The sequence below is a fragment of the Carassius gibelio genome, chromosome B17 (assembly GCF_023724105.1).
Source record: "Carassius gibelio isolate Cgi1373 ecotype wild population from Czech Republic chromosome B17, carGib1.2-hapl.c, whole genome shotgun sequence".
In the NCBI taxonomy this organism is placed as follows: domain Eukaryota; kingdom Metazoa; phylum Chordata; class Actinopteri; order Cypriniformes; family Cyprinidae; genus Carassius; species Carassius gibelio.
This window is the reverse complement of record NC_068412.1, coordinates 14,382,600-14,403,376: the sequence shown is the minus strand read 5'-3', so window position 1 is coordinate 14,403,376 and position 20,777 is coordinate 14,382,600. Positions and strand designations below refer to the sequence as shown.

Below are 20,777 nucleotides of genomic sequence, written 5' to 3'. Positions count from 1 at the left end.
CCAAGGACTGTCAGACAAGATCCAGGGTGTTCCAGTAGGTGAAGGTCAGGCACCGGGCGATAACATAGCAGGCAGAAGGGTCACACGGCACTCCACTTATTCATTGCAGCTTCTAGAGGAGATTAAATACCTATTGACTGGCATCACAATGGACAAAGGTTTGATCTTAATGTTTTCCCCAGTTTCCAACTGCTTTGTTTGATGAAAGGATGTAAAAAAAAAAACTTATGTCCCAGTGTACGAGGCTGTTCCTGATGCAAAGTGCTTTGGGAGCTGCTAAAATTAAGCGATGTCACTTCTCAATGACACTTTAATGATACTGGAGCTCAATGAAAGAGTCGGGATGCTTTGGAGCATCTGCTGGAAATAGTCAAACACACACACACACACATCCAAATGACAGAAACTTCCTTTGTCCCTGCTGCCACGAGGACCGTGGGGGACGAGGCCGGTCTAATTAAGTCAATCCGTGGGGAGAGCCGGTGTCATTTCTACTTGGCATCAGCACTCTGGCACTGGCAGCATGGTTGGCATTGAGCATCTCGGAGGAGAGATGGAGAGACAGATTTGAGGAAAGAGATAAGTAGGAGACGTGTAACTGATTTGGCAAGCGCCGAACGCTTTGGCATGTCTGTGGTTCGCCGGCTCCTGTCTCTCTCCATCTCCCCGGGCTCCTCAGTGTGTTTGAGTAAGCACTCTGTGTTTCGACAGCCCATGCCAGCAGAGCAGGTACAACATGTCTTAATAGAGTCAACAGAAACGACAACGGGAAGCCTGATGATGGATCAAAGAAGAACATCAATTAAAATGTCAATAGAGTAATAATACGGGGAAACAACTGGCTATGTCACAGAAGAAAAAAAAATTATGGTGCAACTTTCTGCTTTTTCTTTCCATTTTCTCACAAAATGTGTGTTTTCCTTGTTGCGACTTTGACACACAAATGTGTACTGTGTATAATGTATAATGTATAATATTTATCCTATAATTTTGGAAAATCTAGAATTCAATTATGAAAAAGAAATATTTGAAACTGGTTTTCAGCTCCATCTACTGAATTGTCACCAGACTCACCACAGAGACAATTTCTTTACAGTCAGAATGAGGCTTGACACAACATGCTTGCGAAGAAACTAACTTAAAAATAACAATAATTTAACTTTTCAATTAATAAAAATTCTTGGTCATAGCAGAAAAAAAGATTCTTCAAGATGAAGGATATGGATGAAATGTTTTCATGAACATCGGATGTGTTAAAAAAAAAGTAGGTGCAGATGTACAACAAAAATCCACCATTCCTTCTTTACGGACATAAAATTGTACAAGTTTCAAAATACATAAATCATAAATTCAAAATATAATTTTAATCTATATGAAGACTTTAAGGGTAAAGAGTATTAATGTAATGTCACAATCTGCATTGTAAGTGCTATATAAATAATGCTGACTTAATAATGATGTCTAGACTTGACTAGTGATCATCGGTTAATTTAAAAACTGAAATATAGCTAATAATAGAAAATAAAAATTATTTAATTATAGATTTATAATAATAATACTAATCATCATCTTCATTTTTATTATTACTATTATTATTATTATTATTATTGGCAGGGGAATTTGTGTGACATGTTTTATCCCGTGTCTCAAGAATCAGTGTTTAAATATGTGTGTGTGTTACTTGTTGAACATTTAATGAAGGTTTGCGTATGTTAATAACTGCCCAGGACTGGTTTTAGTATCAGTGGCTTCTTGTGGTAAACTAAGTTGGAGGATTACAAAAAAAAGACAGTATAAATAAATTTTAGAGATTCGAAATAATATTTGTTAGTGATTACATTACACGGGAATGCATGAATACATTCTGCCTCAGCGCACAAGATATCCAATGCAGGAAGTCAGGATGATGCATATTCCCTCTGAAAGAGTATTAATAAGGGTGTAAGTAGGCTTGACCCCCGAGTCCACTCATATGGTCTCTACCCGATGCTGAATGAAGTCGGAAAGGGAGGGACGGCTCCTGCCAGTCTGATAACATGGGAGTGTTGGGCAGGGTGAGCAGGGCGAAGGGCTCAAGGGCTAAAGCAGGCCAGCAGCCTGGTGGATCACACTAGCCCAGGGAAACAGGGTGGCACGGCCGAGGTGCTGTCCAGCGGGAGATGACAGGAGCGGACAGGATGTCACCGGCAGAGTGCCTGCCTTCATCCCCCGCGCTCCTCCTCAGTCTGGCAGCTGGCCCTGCTCAGACACAATGTGAAGAGACAAGCCAGAGATGTTCTCTTTTTCTAAATGTCACATAAACTCGCACAACACAAATCGGACGGAGAAAATCATGGCCTCTGAGTCCTAGTGTCACATTTTATCACATTTCCAGTTCACGCATTCACAAATGCCTCCATTTTTTAGTGTTTTGGGGCCTGTCGACTCCTTTTTCCCATCTACGTTTCAGTCGCTACAGGTAGAATCTTGCCCGCAAGCGCTTTCCAAGGGTTCCTCCACAGTGGTGGGAGTAGATGACAGCTTAAACTGTTTGTAAAACTGAGTGCTCATGTAAGATAAAGACAAGGAGGAACTGAGCTAAGTGGACAGGTAGGACTTAGCCACCACTAGAATCCGAAAAAAAATAACTGAAATGTACAAAAACCACAATATACCAAGGTAAAAAAAAAAGAGTAGCCTCATGTTCATTTGGGAATATGCATTACGCTGGAAACTAAAGCTGCACTCACACGGCACAACCACTAACATGACAATGTCTGCTGGTTTATACGCTCTCATAAAGCATGCAAAATTTTCTCAGGATCCCTAAGGCTTTCCCTGCCAGTGGCATGGGGTTACACATTTTAATGGAAATGTTTTCCTTGGGTACCACTCTATCCTCATTTCTATTGCAAAGAAATGTGTCTTTGCATCCCAGCGCGTATAAAGTAGTCAATCACTGAGGTAAGGAATGATTAATTTATGGCTCCTTCCTGCCTTCCCCATATAGCTTCCAGGGGAGCAATATGAGACTTTCTGGCAGGACGTACCACTGACCTGGATCTGTTACTCGCTAAAAGTCCTCAACAGGTCTAAGGAAAACTGTAATATATTGCATACATAGATTTTGCTACCACAATACATTTTGTCAATCTGATTTATAATAATTCTAATAATAATTCTTATAATGATATCTTAAAAATCATGATAATTTAGACTTGAAATTATCTATGCCCTAAAAGTTCCAAAAACAGAGCTACAAACATGTAGATGTAAGATAATCAGTTAATATATTACATCGTTTGCCCACCTCATGTTGACGATTAACATTTCCTGAAGGTTGAGTACTTCTTTTCACTGGCCATTTGCAGAGGAAAAACAAAAATAACTTAAGACATTCAGATCCTATTAATTACTGTATATTTGGTACAATGTTCAGTTACATCAAGCACACACTGAAACTACAGATCAGCAGTTTACACAAAGAATATGTCTGATAGCGTCTGCGATGCGAGATTAGAGGGGTATATGCGGGCATTTGACTGAGCTAGAGCCGCGTGTTCTTTTGAGACTGCAGTTTGAGTGACAGTGTAAAGGACTGTTCATTAAAACATTGTGATCGTTCCGCTTGCTATAACTCCCAGCGCTTCATCTTTACCTGAAGCCTTCAAGGACACAGCAGTGACACAGACGCTCCAGCTACAAGTTACATGGCTTTAGGCCAGATATCTGCTGTGTTCTGTTTCTGTTTGTGTAGATTCAATTTGACGTCTCACTCCATTTTTCTCTCGATTTCTGTCTCTCTCTCTCTCTCTCTGCTCTTTGCACTCTGCTATATTTTAAAGTTTTCACTTGTCAAAAAGTAGCCACCAACAAAGAGTATTTTTCCCTTGATGGCTTTTAATGGGGAAACTTTTTTATGTTTACAAAGTTTCTTCGCTTCACTTGTTTTATTTATAAACAATATTCGATATTAAATTAAATATGAATTTTTACAAATTATATGAAATGCATACATGCGTAAACATGATTGTTCACATAATAATTCAGCTGCTTAAACTCATGTATCCATCTTGTAGTACAGCTGTATTCATCATTATATATCTATCTGTACAGATATTACTATTTTCCCATTATTTATATATTTTCCCACATTTTTCTTAATTTAACTTGGATTTCCAGGCCAATAATATTAATGGCCATAAGGCGTTCAGCGGTGTGCCTCTCAGACTGTCAAATTCAATGACCGGAACTAAAACACTAAATTTATGATTAGTTCATTACAGATTACTTGTTTAAACCCACTTTATTTTAGACAAAATCATCTACTCTTACTAGACTGACGCGTGTATTTCTTTTTTCCCCCTCTCTCTTCAACAACAGCCCAAACTGAAACTGGCTCTATACTCCACACAAGGGCGAGTGAAAGTCAGCGAGTGTGTGCTGGAGCCGGGTGTCACATGAAGTCTACATTGTGGCAGCTACGTGCAGCGGCCTGTGGCTCTGGCTGGAAGAACAGGCAAAAATAGATTGAACATGCCGGTGCTGTGCTTGTTCCATTGCTTTGTGTTTGTTACTTTTTTCCCGCAGTGTTAGACCGAGCTGGGACAAAAGGAGACGCAGACTGCAAAAAGGTGCGATTTTGACAGATGAATCAGGCTGGCCAAAGGGGAGCCCAAACGAGAGACTAAATCAGGACAGAGGGAAATGCAGAAGAGTGGGTTTTAGACTCTCTTCATACCTGAACTCATCAGGGAGCCGGTGTGAGCGATTATAGGAGGATCTTTTTTATGGTTGCTATCAGGGGTGCCTTTTGAAATAAACTTGTGCCCTTCAAGACTGCACTTCATCTGCAATAAACAAATTCTATCACAACATAACTGTGTTCTATAAAATATTGTTACATTTCTATGGGAAAAGAATGGCTAAGTTCTTTAATAAATAAAAAAAAAGTACAACATACTTGTAAATGAGTATTTTTACAGAACATTTTCCAGAAATAAAGGTTATGAAACACTTAATTGTGCATTATGTCTAAATTATAATGCTATTAGCACTATTAGCTTGCTTATTAGCATGCATATTAGCAACATATTGGCAGTTTTTTAGTACTTTTAGCCATATTCTAAAATCCCTAATCCTACCCAATAACTAAGCTTCCCAACTATGTTACAAACTATTAATAAGCAGCAAATTAGGAGTTTATTGAGGCAAAAGTCATAGTTAATGGTTTATCAATTGTGAGAATTAGACTAGACTTAAAATAAAGTGTTACCCAAAAGTAATTTTGAAGGGTCCGCTCGGGTAGCAAAAGCAACAACTTCATGTTTTCAATGAAAAATAAGTTTTTCTAAAAAACATAAAATGTGTGGAGTCCTAAACACAAGATGAGTACATCACAGAGTGCAACAGGCACAACATGAGGACATAACAGATCTAACAACATTCTTCCATCGCCACAACTCCTCCTTATATTAAGTATTTACTAACTTACAAAATGCTGTGTGGTAAATTTTAAATAAAACAACTCTACTAAGAAAAGAACCACACAGAAGTATGAATGATTGATAAGAAATCACACAGCATATTTTCTTGAATGCATATTAGTCCGAGCACTCTTTGACTGCACAAGTGCTAAAGAGAGTTCAAATCATGTCCTAATTACCACCCAGCTAAGGAAAGTAGAGCGCTCCGATTTGAATTTGTCCTGCTTCTGAAATAGCTCCTTGGGTCCAATTCAACATTTCACCAGAGCTAATGTACTGTTAGTAATATTTAAAGCCCAAATCAGGTGGAGCTTGAGAAAGGAATGACATGTAGAAAAAAAAAGTGGTAAAAGTGAAATACAAGAAAGACTGTAAGAAAAGCACACTTTTATTTTTATATTTTGGCTAGGTTAATTTCATGTAAAAGCATAACTTATACTTTGCTTGATTTTGTCTCATTGCTTATCTGCTCAGTTTCATAATTGCAAAGGGAAGAGGTCCACAATGTAATATTTAAAATAATAACTTAGCATCTAAGTGTTTATAATAAATAAAGCAACAAGAACCACAAGCCTCACTGGTTTCAAAGCATGTGGGATCTGTACTTTGACTTTTTATTAGTAGCAGCAGAAATAAAAATGCATTTTTTTGAATCCTCAACTTTTAAAAGATGTTGGTCCATTAAACCACTGCAATTAAGTTGCTCAAAACTCCCCCTCATGCCATTAACTGCAATATCTAATTAAAACTAAAAAAGGGAGTCATCTTTGATTGATAGGATCTCTTTTCACTATTTTGCATTTTAATGTTCATTAATAAACTTTTATTGTTTGGCTAATTATAATACCCCCTTACGATAATGACTTTTTGCCTTTTGTTGTAGAGTGCACACAGCTACATATGGAGAGGCTGAAGCTGATTAAGCAATGCTTTACTTCTCATTTAAAATATTACAAATAAACAATAGTTTTTGGATTTATAGTGGTTTAATTTGCATGAGAATCCAGAGCATTCCTTTGAAACTGAAACTTAAATTTCCCTTTCCATTCGGCTTTTTTTTTCAGTATTAACACACTAGCGGTCATCTCACAAAGGAAGTTGTTATCAGGTTGAATTCTACAGGATTTCTAGGCTTTCCAGCAGTTCTGTCAGAAGCAGTGAGAGGAGGACTTAAACGTCAGCCTTTGCAACTGCCCTTCCAACATAAAAAGTATTTAGCAAGTACTAAACTACTTCAGCATCGTTTTATAAAATGAGAGGAGGGAAGAAAACAAAAGAACGGAGGGCCCAGTGGAAGAGTAGATTGATCGGGGCTTGTAATGGGGCAGTGATAACCTTGTGTAATGATATGTTGCTGTGCTTGTGATTCCTGTGCTGGCCGTGGCCGCCGTGCATGATGGATCACAACGGCGAGCTGATAGTGCCATTACTCACTGACACGCACACCTGCCTGACACCCATCCCCTCTGGACACAGCAGCCCCCCAGAACCCGGTCCACTGAGACCCTCCACTGGAAATTCTGCAGTCCAGCAAAACCCGCAAAGTTCTCCTCATACTTTTTTTTTTGTAGGACGTTTTTGCTTTTTCTTTCTCTTTACCTAATGTTTCCTCTAGTTACAAGCGCTGTTTGTCTCTGTCTAGTGAGAGTTTGGGTATTTGACCTTTGTTTTTGTTTTTTAAGTAAACTTTAAAAAGTGCTTCTCTTACAGCACTTAAGTATTACAAAAAAAAATCTGATCTGAAACAAAAATGTATCATACTTGATTATTCAGTGACTTGATTAATAAGCTTTTTCTTGTTGTGACGAGAGCGCTAGAATAGAAAACCCTCCCATGTGACCCTGGTGTCTCCAGAGACCGTCACTATATCTTCCTGAATTCTCTGATTCAATTTCACCATCGTCTTTTATACGTGCATCTGCAAATCTGCAAAAATAAATACCACTTGCTACCACAGAAACTAAGCCCTCTGGCAGATCCATGTCCAAATCACATGCTGCTCAAAACTGCACACAATCATCCACACATGGTAAAACTGATTTTGTTGATGATTTTTGCATTACATTGCATAGCTTAAATCTACTTTTAGATTACCACCATCTATTGGTCAAGTTCAAAAACACAATTCAAATTAACAATTGAATAAATCTAAAAAAATGAATACCCATTTTTATACTTAAATTAACCACTGTATTTTTTCATACATTTAAAACAATTCACTTTAGATTGACATTTTTTATATTTATCAAAACATCATTGTCTTACTGAGGCAGAATTTTGGTGAGATTTTTTTGGATTTTGTTATTATCCATAAAATCAAAATAATTAAAAAATGATCTCACAGCAAACAAAAAAAAAAAATATGACTGCCAGGTATCTCTGTAGCCTGTAGTTCAGAGGACCCTCATGACAGAACTGCAGTGATGGGCCTTTTACTCTCACGACGTGTGCCCCACCAGAACACCAGTGTCGGGCTAGCAAACGTGTCAACCCTCCTGATAACTGCACCCTACTAGCCACCCAAACCGCAGCGGCCCCTATCCTATCAATCACCACAGGCCAGCACAGAGAACCTGCCTCCCCTGCCACTGGATGATGGAGGAGGGGGGAACTGGAGCTCCATGCATATCAGCCGCTGCATTTGTAGCCCTCCAGGAGAAGAGCAGGTGAAGGGCTGAGAGAAAGAGTGAGTGTGCACATGGGAGTGATAAAACACTTCTCATGCTCTATCCTTTCATGCAGATGTGTCCGTAATTGTTTTGTCCGTCTATTCAATTAAGAGAGCACATTATTAGAAAATATTGACTTTCTATGGAGAATGTGAGGTTTAAAGAATCATTTTATTTAAATGATTTTTTAAAGAACTTCTATTTTAAATGAGATATATATCACATTTGCCCATTTTAACATCTTAAATATTTTATTACATTAGTTTCAGATGTGAATTATATACACACCTTGCTATTGCAAGCGTTTGAAAACTGGGACAAATTTTGTCTTAGCACTGTAGGTCCTATAGTACATTAAATCCACACTATTTCACTTTATTACCTTTTACCACTCACTTGCAACTTATAAAAGGTAATATTGTGTAGAAATATAGTAGGGGCATCCTTTAAATTTACCTAATTTATAATCAAATCAAACCTTTTATTATTTAATTGTTGATTTTAAACAAAACTTGTGTTGGATCAGAGAGTGATCCAAAAATGTGTCTTTGCACCCTATACAGTAGGTAAATTACTGACAGTAAAATGGTAATATATATGTAAAAAAGTAAAAGTAATACTAGGTACAGTATAGTTTAAATCTCTTATTAACATATTTACTGACATATCGCTTTAAAATAATAATAATAATTCAACTTTATTTGGAGTACCACTTATGCACAATGTACATTTCTTAATAATAATTTTAAAATGTGTTTTAATGTCACTATTAATAAGGACTGTATGATCGCTGTATAACATCAGTCTTTAAATGCAAGAATATGATGTACCTGATATATTAAGACATAATTATATAAAATATACATTTTATATAAAAAAAAATATATAAAATATTGAATATATAAAAATTATATAAAATATATAATGTAGCTGAAATATATTTGTAATAGTTCCACTTTAGCACAATCAAATATACTTCAGTATATCTTTATTTGGACTTCAGCCTTACTTAAAATACATTAACTACAAAATTTAGCAGACTTTAAGTACACCTGCAGAATGCAGAACAGCAGGGTATTTTTATTAAGTACATAAATATGTAAATGTATTTGTAGTGTACTTCTAGTATGCATGAAATAAATGTATTTCAAATAAATGTTAGTATATTCACTTTTATATTTATTTTTCACACATTTTGCTATTTTCACTTTGACCTTCAAACAAGCCTCTTAAGAAAATAGTAAATTATTAAGATGTATGTGTGCTTAATGTTATTTGTGCTCATAAATCTCTTAAACTAAGTCAATTTAATTTTACAAATTTGTTATGCGTTTTGAAAGTGAAATGTTCTCATATTGATTCCTGCATTCTTTGAAAGTAACTGTAATAAAAACCATCGGCGATATAATTTAACACCCACGTTCTCCACCAAAAGAGCTTCACTTAACTACACATCTCTTCTCCAATTCATGCCATTTATAAATGTCAAAATATTGTGCACATCCCTCTTGCGTTCTCTCTGGCAGTGTTAAGCTCGCAGCAAGACAGACGAAAGGAGGATTACACTTTATTGAGGGAAAGCTGGGAAAATTACTCAGCGGAAAAGAAAACTGCTGGCATGCCATCAAAAACTCATCCAGAAGAATTACCATATGACTCTTTACCACTGACTGCCAAGAGAGGAAAAAAAGGCTTGACTGTAAAACCGTAGGAGTGTTTTGCGTGTCTTAAGGCACATGCTACAACTGCGCAGCTACATCAAACACTTGAATAAGCATGCATTAGCATGCTTGTTTTAATCTTGGATGGCTCTGTGCTATTTCCAGCACCTATTGTGAAAATGTCAAGTGGTGAAATTGAACCGGGTTGCAGATATCTGTGGCTGTCACAAATCTGTCTAAACAGGTTCTGACTGTTTAAAGAGATTCCAGTGAGAGCCGTTTACCATACTGCCTATTGACTGCTCAAATTACACCTGTCAGTTTAACTAAAATATTATTTGACTTATTTGGATGACTTTGAAAGTGCATGTCAGGGTTGACATCGCTCCCAATATCAAAATAATATCTTTTTCAGCTTTTAGAACAGGAACGGTTCTAAAAAGAAGTGACAACTGTTGAGGTACCTGTAAATGCAATCCTCCAGGACTAGAAATGCACTTTGATGGGAGGACTGTCGGCACAGCTTAGGCGTCAAGACTATTAGCTTGTTCTGAATGTGCTTTCTGTTTATGAGAAGTAAAACATTTGTGAATATTTTTGAAACAGATGTCTGTTGTTGATTTGCTGTAGAAACTAACGTATGACTGCAGAGAAATTCAAAAAGAGTGAATAGCATGACACAAATTGAAGTTTAGTGGCTAATTAGCTTTAAATGGGCCACTTAATTGGTCTCGAATGCAATGAGAAAAACATCCATATTTCACTTTGTCTTCATTAACGCACTGGAAAGTGCTCATTTGATTTATAATAATGAAGGTAAATAGCAGATATTTATTTCTTGGCCTAAAACATTTTACTGAAGCATTTAACAAGATAAACTGAGGAAACAAACATGTAAATATTGAAATGAAATGTTGCCATGTTGAGCACACGGCTCACTGATGAGACTCTATATTCTCATTAAGCCATTAAAAGCTTCACATTTTGTCCTGTCATATATCTTTTACCATATGACGGTTCTGGAAATTGATGCAAGACCAACTAATGCAATTATATGGCAAAAAAAAAAAATTGGTCATGAATCAGAGATCCAGCAACGGTGGATGCTCAAGAGGAAAGAATTTGAAAGAAAACAGCACTGAGTTGTGGAAGGATCACAGACCGGCCCTCTTGAAGAAGGCACCTGGGGGATTCTGGCCATATGTTTGAGCTTTGTCTTGTCCTACAAAGTTAGTGCGCCCTTCATCATGCTTCGTCAAAGAGGAGCTTGGCTGTGACATAGAGAATATGGGCTAGCGGCGAGAGACGAGGTATCAGTTAGGTGTCGCTCCTGGCTGCTTTTAAACAGGGCCAACCGCTGCACTGATTATGGCATAATTAAAGCAGTAAAGCCGGGAGATTATCCACCTGGTTATGGGCTCAAGTCTCTTCACTAATAGGGCAAATGAGCAGCTCCAGCTTGAAGGTTCGGGCCAGCCGCGCGGCCGATTAATGCAGTTTATTGGGATCTGTTAAAAGCATTAAGTGAAGACAAGAGCAGTAATTCGTCATGTTTAAAAGCAGGGAAATTAAATCATAGCACAGGGAAATGAGCATAGATAAAGCAAAAATGCTCTTTTAGAGGTTACCTGTTTGCAAGCTGTGTACTTTTGCGCAATGCACCCCTCCCCTCGCAAGTCTCCTGGTGGACCACTTTCATTCTCCTTTAAGTGGGTAAATTGGAAATAATTGCCTCAACCGTAAACAGAATTTGATTAAAGGACAAAAGATACCTGTGAGAGCATATGAGAGGAAATTCAATTGGATTTGCGTAACTGCTAAGTGTGGCAGGAGCCGCAAACACACTTTCTCATTTACCCTCACTGGCAGCTGCGCTCAGCACTGCTGGAATCCATGGGACAGTTTTAGGCTGGATTTTAACTAAATTCATTTTTTTATTATTATGTTATTTATTTGATTCTTTACAACATTTACTATATTCACTATATAATTATGCACATTTAACATTCTAAAATTTGTGTTCTCTTTGAGCTGCACACTGTATGTGCTTTTTAACATGATAATTTCACACAAAGCTTAATTTCTACTTCATCTCCCTTTAATCTACACTATGTTCTCCTTTTTTCTAAGCATTCAAGTAACTCAATTAAGCAACAGCAACCATTCTAATCTTCAGTCAAATATCATTACGGCTTCACTAAATGAGCAAAAACTTCTCCCAAGAATATATATTTTCCCTTTCTTCTGAAGGAAGACAGCTACCAGGCAGCTAAATAATTTTGGAAATTCACAGAACTACGATGGGAACAATTTACAAGCTTTTCATTTGCATAAACATGCAGCCTTGTCAAACAAAAATGCTCGACTTTAACCCCGAACATTCTGAAAACAATGCTACATTTTTGATGGGAAGACATTTTTGACATAATAGTAAAATTCATAAAGACTGCCCTTTCATAACTCAAATAAACAGATATGCTAAACAGGGAATTTGAAATGCATACAAATCCTGCACACACAAACACACACACACACACACACACACACAAAGTAATGAAAATGCCTCTGTGTCATCATTAATGCAACTTTAGCAACTAAACAATTAAAATTAGTTCTCTAACTCACACAATTATGGGGGCATGAGTTTTATATTGTAGGCAAAATGAGTTGGTTTTGAAAGTGTTTTAAAGAGCAGAAGGACAAAACTAAGGCACATGCAGTGTATCATTGTGAAAGCTTGCATATTTTGACTTTAATTAATTTTCCAAGGACAAAAGACAGGAGTTTTGCTAGACTCCATAAATTATTATTATATATAAAAAAAATAAAAAAAAATAAAAAAAGACAAGAGAGTGGGATCATCCTCTTAAACAACACATTTAGCTTTTTCTGAATTTCACGGAGTTCTTTTGCAAAGGTGATTTGGAAGAAAAATGTACCATTTCATGGTAAGGGGTGCCATCTGCTGGTCATATTCAACAACAGATTTTTCCAAGTGTCTTTCATTTTCATCCAAGAATAGATGTTTGCTTATATTGTATTTTATACATAAGTGAATTATGTGCAATGCATATTAAATGCATAAGCATGTAAAGAAACAAATCTTGTAATTTGTCATTCAGTGGGTCAACTTTGTAACTGTATACTGATAGTCTTACCCTAATTAAGATTCAAACTCCTTTTAAGGATGTACCTAATCTTGAATGTTTGTATTTGTCAATGTATATGCAGAGTAAATGTGTGTATGCTTCTCAGTTTTTGTTTCCCTCCACCTACATTTGTGGACTAAAACAAAGAGGAGGTAACTTAGTGGAAAGTGATGAATAGGTTTGCCGGCGCCATCACTCGTACAATGAAGGTGCCAGGGCCGGGTGCAGAAATGTTCAAAGTCATTGTTCCCCTGGAGACGGGTCAGCGTATTGGTCAAAGCCTGATGCGACTCTACTGTGCTTTATCCTCATGTGCACCCGAACACCTCCACCCACAGCCAAGTGCTGAGGAATCTCACATTTATTTCCAGTAAAATCTCCCTCCCAACTGCAGCGTATGCACAAACATCTCCTTGATGTTTGCAATGCGTCCTCTGATGTTTACTTGCATAAATAATGTCTTTGGTGTGCCTTTGTAGAAGAAATCATGTGTGTATATCATGTTATTCTGAATCTGGTATATATCAGTAAAGCGATAACGTATTTCGACATGGTCCCATGCACTGTATGTTTAACTTGGCTGGTCATTTAAAGAAACTCGACTTAACTAGCACTAGCAATAGTGAAACTGTGCTATTTGTATCTCAGGCAGCCATTCATGGTCCTTAAAATGTACTTTTATTGATGTTACCTAGCCAGGTTGAGTAGATCTTTGAACTGAATAAACAATGTTAACTGAGATATAACCAAATTAAGCACATTTTAATACTTCATGATATATGTTCTTACAGTCAATAATACGTGCTGTCAACACCTGTTTTTACCTATTTAATCAGTGGATGTATAAATTATTTTTTTGATATGGCTACATGCATCACTTATTATCACTATAATTATATACTATAAAAAAGTATATATCAAAAATATATTTTAATAGAAAAATTATAACAAAGATAATATAATAGATCGTATTTATATTATAAACAATATTTAGATAAAATATTAATATATAACATATATTAATAATAATATATCAAATAAAAATATATTTACAATATATAAATGTAAGTTTTTATCATTGTTAAAACAATGTATTTAATAATTATGTACATTTTAAGGATTCATATATCTATTTTAAAAAACCATATATAAATGTTTCATAAATCGAATGCAATTGAAACCACGTTAGATATTGTAATATTGTCAAATTTACAAACATTCACACACACAAAAAATCCTATTTAAGTCAGTTGAGTGGTCTAGTTATCGATACTAATCTTCATGAAATTTGTCTCCGTTGAAAAGTTGAATGTGAGGAACAGAGAGGGTGAGTGTGTGTGAAACTGTCAAAGACACACCGAGCGCCCTGAGAATCCCCACGCAAGGCACACCTTATTAAACACTGCCTGATAGGGTCAATAGCCCGCTCTCCCAACACCACCCTAGAACAATTTCAATTTTAATAGCTTTTACTATGTATTTCACAGGCAAGCCCCCATTGAAATAGAGCCATCAAAAAGTCCCACCGACAGATTCAAGCCCGGGAGCTTGGCGTAATTATCCCAGCGGACGCGCGCCTGTGTGAGGTAGTTCAACCTCGTTCATCATCTCCAGCAGGCCCCGGACTCTGCCTGCTAATTTCATCCCCAGGATTAGCTTTGCTCACTTGTCTATCTTGTTATATTTCTTGAGGGTGAAATATCGCCTTCCACTTTTAATAAGGCTGAGCGGGGCCACGCACCGTTGCCTGCGCGCGGCATACGCGCGGAAAAAGGGGCAGAAGGCGAGCAAAACTTTGCCGCGCGCTCTTCTGGGGAGTGACCGGAGAGAAAGAGTGAAGGTGAAAGCGTATGCCTGCGATACCTGCAGGGCAATGCAAGCTGTTTGCTCTCTGAATAGAAAAGAAAAAGAGGTGTGTGGGAGCTCTGGGCCGTGCGCGCTGATTCACCTCCAGAGAATGCTCGTGCGCGCCGAAATTAGCAGACGTTCGCGAGGCGGAGAACGAGCGTGACATCTTATTAAACTTGTGGATCAAATCCGCGTATCCTCAGATCATTTGCCATCCGTTTGTCACCTTCACCCTCCACCCCGCGCGCCCTGCGCTTAATTACGATGTATTGTGTTTAAAGGGGCAATTAAAGCCATCACACCAATGGCGTTTTGGACTTTAATTACCCATTGACAATTAAGGCTGAATGCTACTGTGTAGGATTGTAATAGCGTACAGTGCACCAATTGACGTTTATTTTTGCAAGCTAACACTTACACGAGTAACTTGCATTAAGGAAGGCATTATTAGAACATTTATCATAGAGATCAGTCGTTAATGCGCATGTAAATCTGTTAAACATACTATATTGTTTTTATTTTTTATAGAGCAGTGCATTTTTGCCATGGCATTGTCCAACAAATTTATTTTTTATATCTATTTTATTTTTATATGTTTAAATATGTTCTATAAACAGAAACAGGGAAACAAAACTAATGGAACTGTATTATAATTTGCTCAAAGATTATTCTATTTTATTGATAATAATATGCATTGTATTAATAATAATATAAATTTGATTCTGGCCCACTACTACTTTGCATAGTTTATCATTTCATTTTGTTGTGGGAGTGACCACTTAATACAATGAATTGTGTCACTGCAGGCTAAAGTTAACTTAGTTTAACCTTAAAATAGGTGGACTTTGTTATCAAATATGTGCCTGACAGTCCAGGGTAAAAGCTTGAGGAAAAAAAAAAACCTAGCCCTAATTACATTCGGATCACAGTGACATGAAGTATTTCAAAACACTGCTAGCTATTATTCTGTTTCTGCTCACCTTGAAATATTCAAGAGCTCACATATCACTCATTCATCGGGCAGAAAAATTGAAAAGAGAGACGGCAAAATATAATTAACCTTGTTACAGCCAGGTCAAACAGCCGATTGTTATTCGTTTCATATGACAGCGCTTTGAGGCAATATTTTCCCAGGGAGACTCACGGCATACGACATAAATTGAGATAAAAATGAAAACAAGAAACCTGAATTAATACTACTGTACTGTATCAAATAAAAAGCTTCTTGGCACCTGTGAGATACCCTTAAGCAGTTTAGAGGTAAATCGCTATTGAACCAGATCCTTTTAGCTACTGGAGCTTATTGCTTCAGACTTTCATCACAGAGGCCGGCTAACATTTGATACTTCATCATCTACCCGTGGCCTCACAGGAGCCACCGAGAGCACCTGACGCAAACTGCTTACGGATACAATATCTCAGGGTTAAAATGAAGTGAATTTATAACAACAATATGCATACATTGTAGGGCTGTAAATGTGCATTTTGTTGCTTTAACAAGGAATCCCAAAAGTCATGAAAATGCATTATTTATAATCGCAATGTACCCGATCATTCAATTTGTTGGATCGATCCATCAATGTTTTGCGTTGAAATGAATTAGCATATTTGAAAGAAATGAATGAGCAAGTACAAACTGGTAAGTGCATGATTAGACAGTGTTATTGAACTCTTCTCTCTGGTGGTCCAGACCTGATCTGGTCTTGGTGTTTCCTGCTTAATTAAGACTCAGCTGTCACATTGTTCATTACTTCTGCAACCCTCTTGTGAGTGAATTGCCTCCGTCCATTAATATTTACAGCCTAATATCTGCAACCCCGAGAAGCCACAGCACTCAAATTATATGTCAGATAATTAAAAGAATAATTATGAATGGTCAGCAAGGTAGGAGCCATATTTCATAGATGATTGTGTGTTTCTTTTCCATTTTTCACCGTTTAAATGTATTTTGTATGCAGATAAGCACAGGACACTTTTTAATTAACCGTGAGGGGCATTATGAGCAACTTTGTTGTAAAATATTTTAGATTTATCATGCACATACTCAAAAACAGGTAGAATTCTGGCTTAAAATATAATATTTTATAGTATTATCATGATTTCATTATATACTATCATAATTTGTTAATGATAATGAGAAGCATTTTATATGTTTCCTCTTTACTGTTTTACCCACTCAATTAATTTTCATTAAAATAAGGAAATGAGTTTTTGACGCTCTGGATGACACATAAGCACAGGCGTATGAGGTCATCATCATTTATTCTTATATTACACAAATGCTATCCATCTTAAAGATGATTCCACTCGTATTCAGTCCACTCTGCTCCAGCCCCCAACCCTTCATACCTCCATACTATCCTATACAATGTGCCACAGTTCCCCTCTCACATAAAGACGGTCATTAATTGAATCACATAATTTTCCTCCATGCCTCCCACAAAAGGCCATTTGCAACTTCAGGTGTGGCGGGATAATGGGGGATGATATTTCTATCCAGCAATGCCAGGGGCAGCCTCTGATCATTTTCTCTTCTGAAGGTTAAACTTAGATAACCTGCCTTTGGCATTTAATCAGCTACTTGTTAAATACTCTTTTGGTAATAAAATCATTTAAAATTTGATTGCTTCTCAAATAAGGCTCTTTTTAAATGGTTTTAACGACTTTGTTAAGGCTTTGCTGAACGCATCCCTAGTTAGGACAGTGTGTAAAAGCCTTATGGTAATGATATGCTTTACAGCTTGCAAAATCGCAATGATATTCATTAAAATGACTTTGGTAATCACGGTGTGTAAATTAGAAATACCTGTCCCGCCGGCAGACGTTTAAAGGGATAGCATCCCACCAGACAGCATTCATCACTATAAAAGTCTGTGTGGTTTCTAGAAAAATAAATATATGAGATATGAGTGGTTGCACTTTAAAAGACAATGCTTATCTAATTTAGAGATATCATTAATGCATTACTTTATGATAACTAGAATTTATCAGTCTGGGTTCTTGCTCATTTTACATTTACAATATTTCAAGCTGTATGAATTAAAATTGTATTATGAACAAATTAACTGTATTTATTCATTTACATTAACCTAGATTAATAAGCATTTCGAATTGTTATTCATTATTAGTTCACGCTACCTAATGCTATATTTGGTCCTAATTTGTCAACATCCTAGTATATATTTAACATTAGCATTAAGTTTTCATTCATAATTAATGTATTACTTTATGATAACTAACATTTATTAGTCTTGGTTAAAGTTGTATCGTTTAAAATTAATGCATTTTGAACAAACATGAATGAAGTATATGTATTAATATTGAATCATTCACATTAAGATATAATAACTTAGAATAACCAAAAATTGTTTAAGTTCCTGATTCATAATGAAAATTTCACATATTGTATATTTTTAACATTTCAAGTTATATAAATTAAAATGAATGCACTATGAACAAACATGAAATAACATTATTTAATCTTTTAGATTAACTTAATAATTGATGCAAAATTGTTGTTTATTTATAGTTCCTAAAATTTTGCATTTCAATTTACACATTTTAATTTTACATACACTAGTAAATTTTTAGCGTTTTACGTTGTAAACATTACAATTTATTTATCATGATCAACAAACATAACAATATATCTTAATTTACATTTAAGACTTTATTTATTTGAACCTTATTATAAAGTCTTGCCAGTTTAGATGGTTGACAACATTTAGTAATTTTGGGAGGGGGACGTCCTGTACAGTTTTGAAGTTACTCTTGGTCAAGAGACAACTAAATACATACACAAAACATAAAAGGCCAGAAGTATTATTAGGAGGGGGAAAACAGCTTTCACCTTCTAACATTTTCTTCTGAAGACTTGATTGTCTGCCCTTCAGAGTCCAGATATGGTCGTGCTTCCTGTCCACTGACACCCATATAAATGGCCTTATTATCTCCCATTGGGACGGGGGGATCTGGTGTGGTCTGGTCCAATGAATCACCAGCAAGCTCTCTTTTTTTTGGCCTGGTTCCAGCTCTTGTTTTCTCATTAGGTTCCAGTGCCTGTTAATGACAGAGTAACAATAACTCACCTGGATTAAAAGCCTAAATCTGCAGTTGAGTGGCAGCGTGACCAGCTAATGAGGTGCATTTGGGTAAATTGTTGACAGCGCTCTTCACGGAGAAGGAGGGGCTATCTTTAATTTACCAAAGCTATGACAACAGCGGAAAGAGCAAAGTCAAGCAGATGAAGATGAATACACGGGTTGGGTCCCCGGGAACTTCTGCATTAGTGCATGACAACCTAAAATGCTCTTGTCACCAATGAGCGTCACATTCGCCTGTGGGCACTTAGTGGGGGAATAAGAAGCCGTCAGGATGACAGATTGCCAAAGACGGGGACTTGTGGGGAAAAATGAGAAATGAACATTTGGTGGCGGCAGCACACGATGGCTGGCAGTTACGTGATATGCTCATGTCAATTTAATAATTCTGTCACCGGACGAAGAGGGAACATATGAGAGAAGTCATTATCTTCATACAGGCCTCCATATTCTGTGAAGGGTTACGTTAGAGCAACTCTTTAGAGATTTCAAAAACAACACATTGTTTAATCTTGAGTTTGCATGTTTCACATCTCAGCATTAAAGCAAGAAATGCAGCCCTGAATTGTGAAATTGCATGAAACTCATTGTTCAGGAATGTGATGTGCCTCAAGATTACTTGACTTCCTGATTAATTGGTCAGAATCTAATAATCTACAGACAATCAGTATATCTCAGTTTGTTATGAATAATGCTATAGTTATATATGGCTTATGGCAACCAACTTAAAATTACATTTTAGTACAATTATTTTCTTACAGGGTTGTTTCACATGCTGAGGTGCATTTCACTACATGTGTATATTAGCATGTGATTATTACATCAGCAATATCACAATCCAGATTAATAAAATAAAAACAACACATGATTATTCTTTCACGTATATCTTTCCATTAGACCATTTTTACTATGTAGTCTCAGTTACATAGTGGAAGCTTGGAAGTTCGGAAAAGATAAAAGATAAAAAAAAAAAAAAAAACATTGGCCAATCTCCCAAACACAAATTTTGTTGTAACTGAATAATTATTTATACTTACATGCTTTTTATATATATATAACATTAAAAAATTGTGAAAAAAATGTGTTTAATATTACGTCATGTTACCTAGTGTTAACTAATTTTAATAAACAACTATCTTGTAAAGTGCTAATGATATAGTCTCAGTTATTCAATGGGACCTATGTTTGAATTGGGAAAATAGTAGGCTACAAAAGAAAAGAAATAAACTCTGAACACAAATTGTGTTGTGACTGTCTTTGTCCAGCAGATGGTGATAAATAGTTGGTGGATACACTTATGTTTGAATACGTGCTTGTACGTCAATATTTCGATAAATTACATATTCATACACTTGTTACTGTTTATAAGGTTAATGAAAAACTCTGAGACCACTATATATGTAAAGTATATAACGTTAGTGTGTGTGTGTTGTTTTCTAAAAAATAAATACCAGAAAAACGCAGCAAATACCACTATATTGTCACTTATTTGTGTGTGTGCGTGTGTGTGTGCGTGTGTGTGTGTGTGAGAGAGAGAGAGAGAGAGAGAGAGAGTTGTTTTCTAAAAAAAAATACTAGAAAAGCGCAGCAAATGTCACAATATTGTCACTTATTTTGTTTTTATTTTGACCATGGTTTTACTTCAGTAACAGTACTGACGCAAGGCATTTGTGACCTGTGTATTTATTATTTGTGATAAAAAGTATAAACTTAACGTTACCTGGTGTATAAAACACATCTGACAGTTTCCATAAACTCCCAAAACCTTTCCAACGCCACTCAAACGGTGAAGTTGGGCGATACCATCTCTACACAGACATAAGGGGTGAGATCACAGGGCAGAGGATAAAGGGGCGATTCCAACACATCAGGAGAGAGGGGTGTC

At 36.5% G+C, this 20,777-nt stretch overlaps 1 protein-coding gene across 1 annotated transcript in view; it reads right to left on the bottom strand.

Moving 5' to 3' along the window:
- Positions 1-20,754, bottom strand: part of LOC127976520 (uncharacterized) — an 85,232-nt gene extending 64,478 nt beyond the window's left edge. Inside the window, exons 1-3 of the mRNA XM_052580982.1 lie at positions 20,613-20,754; positions 18,643-18,851; positions 17,599-17,674 (exon numbers count right to left, since the gene is read on the bottom strand). Of these exons, the coding sequence (XP_052436942.1) occupies positions 17,599-17,674; positions 18,643-18,851; positions 20,613-20,644 (317 nt within the window). The 5' untranslated portion in view covers positions 20,645-20,754. The remainder of the gene's footprint in view (positions 1-17,598; positions 17,675-18,642; positions 18,852-20,612) is intronic.
- Positions 20,755-20,777: the final 23 nt, after the last annotated feature.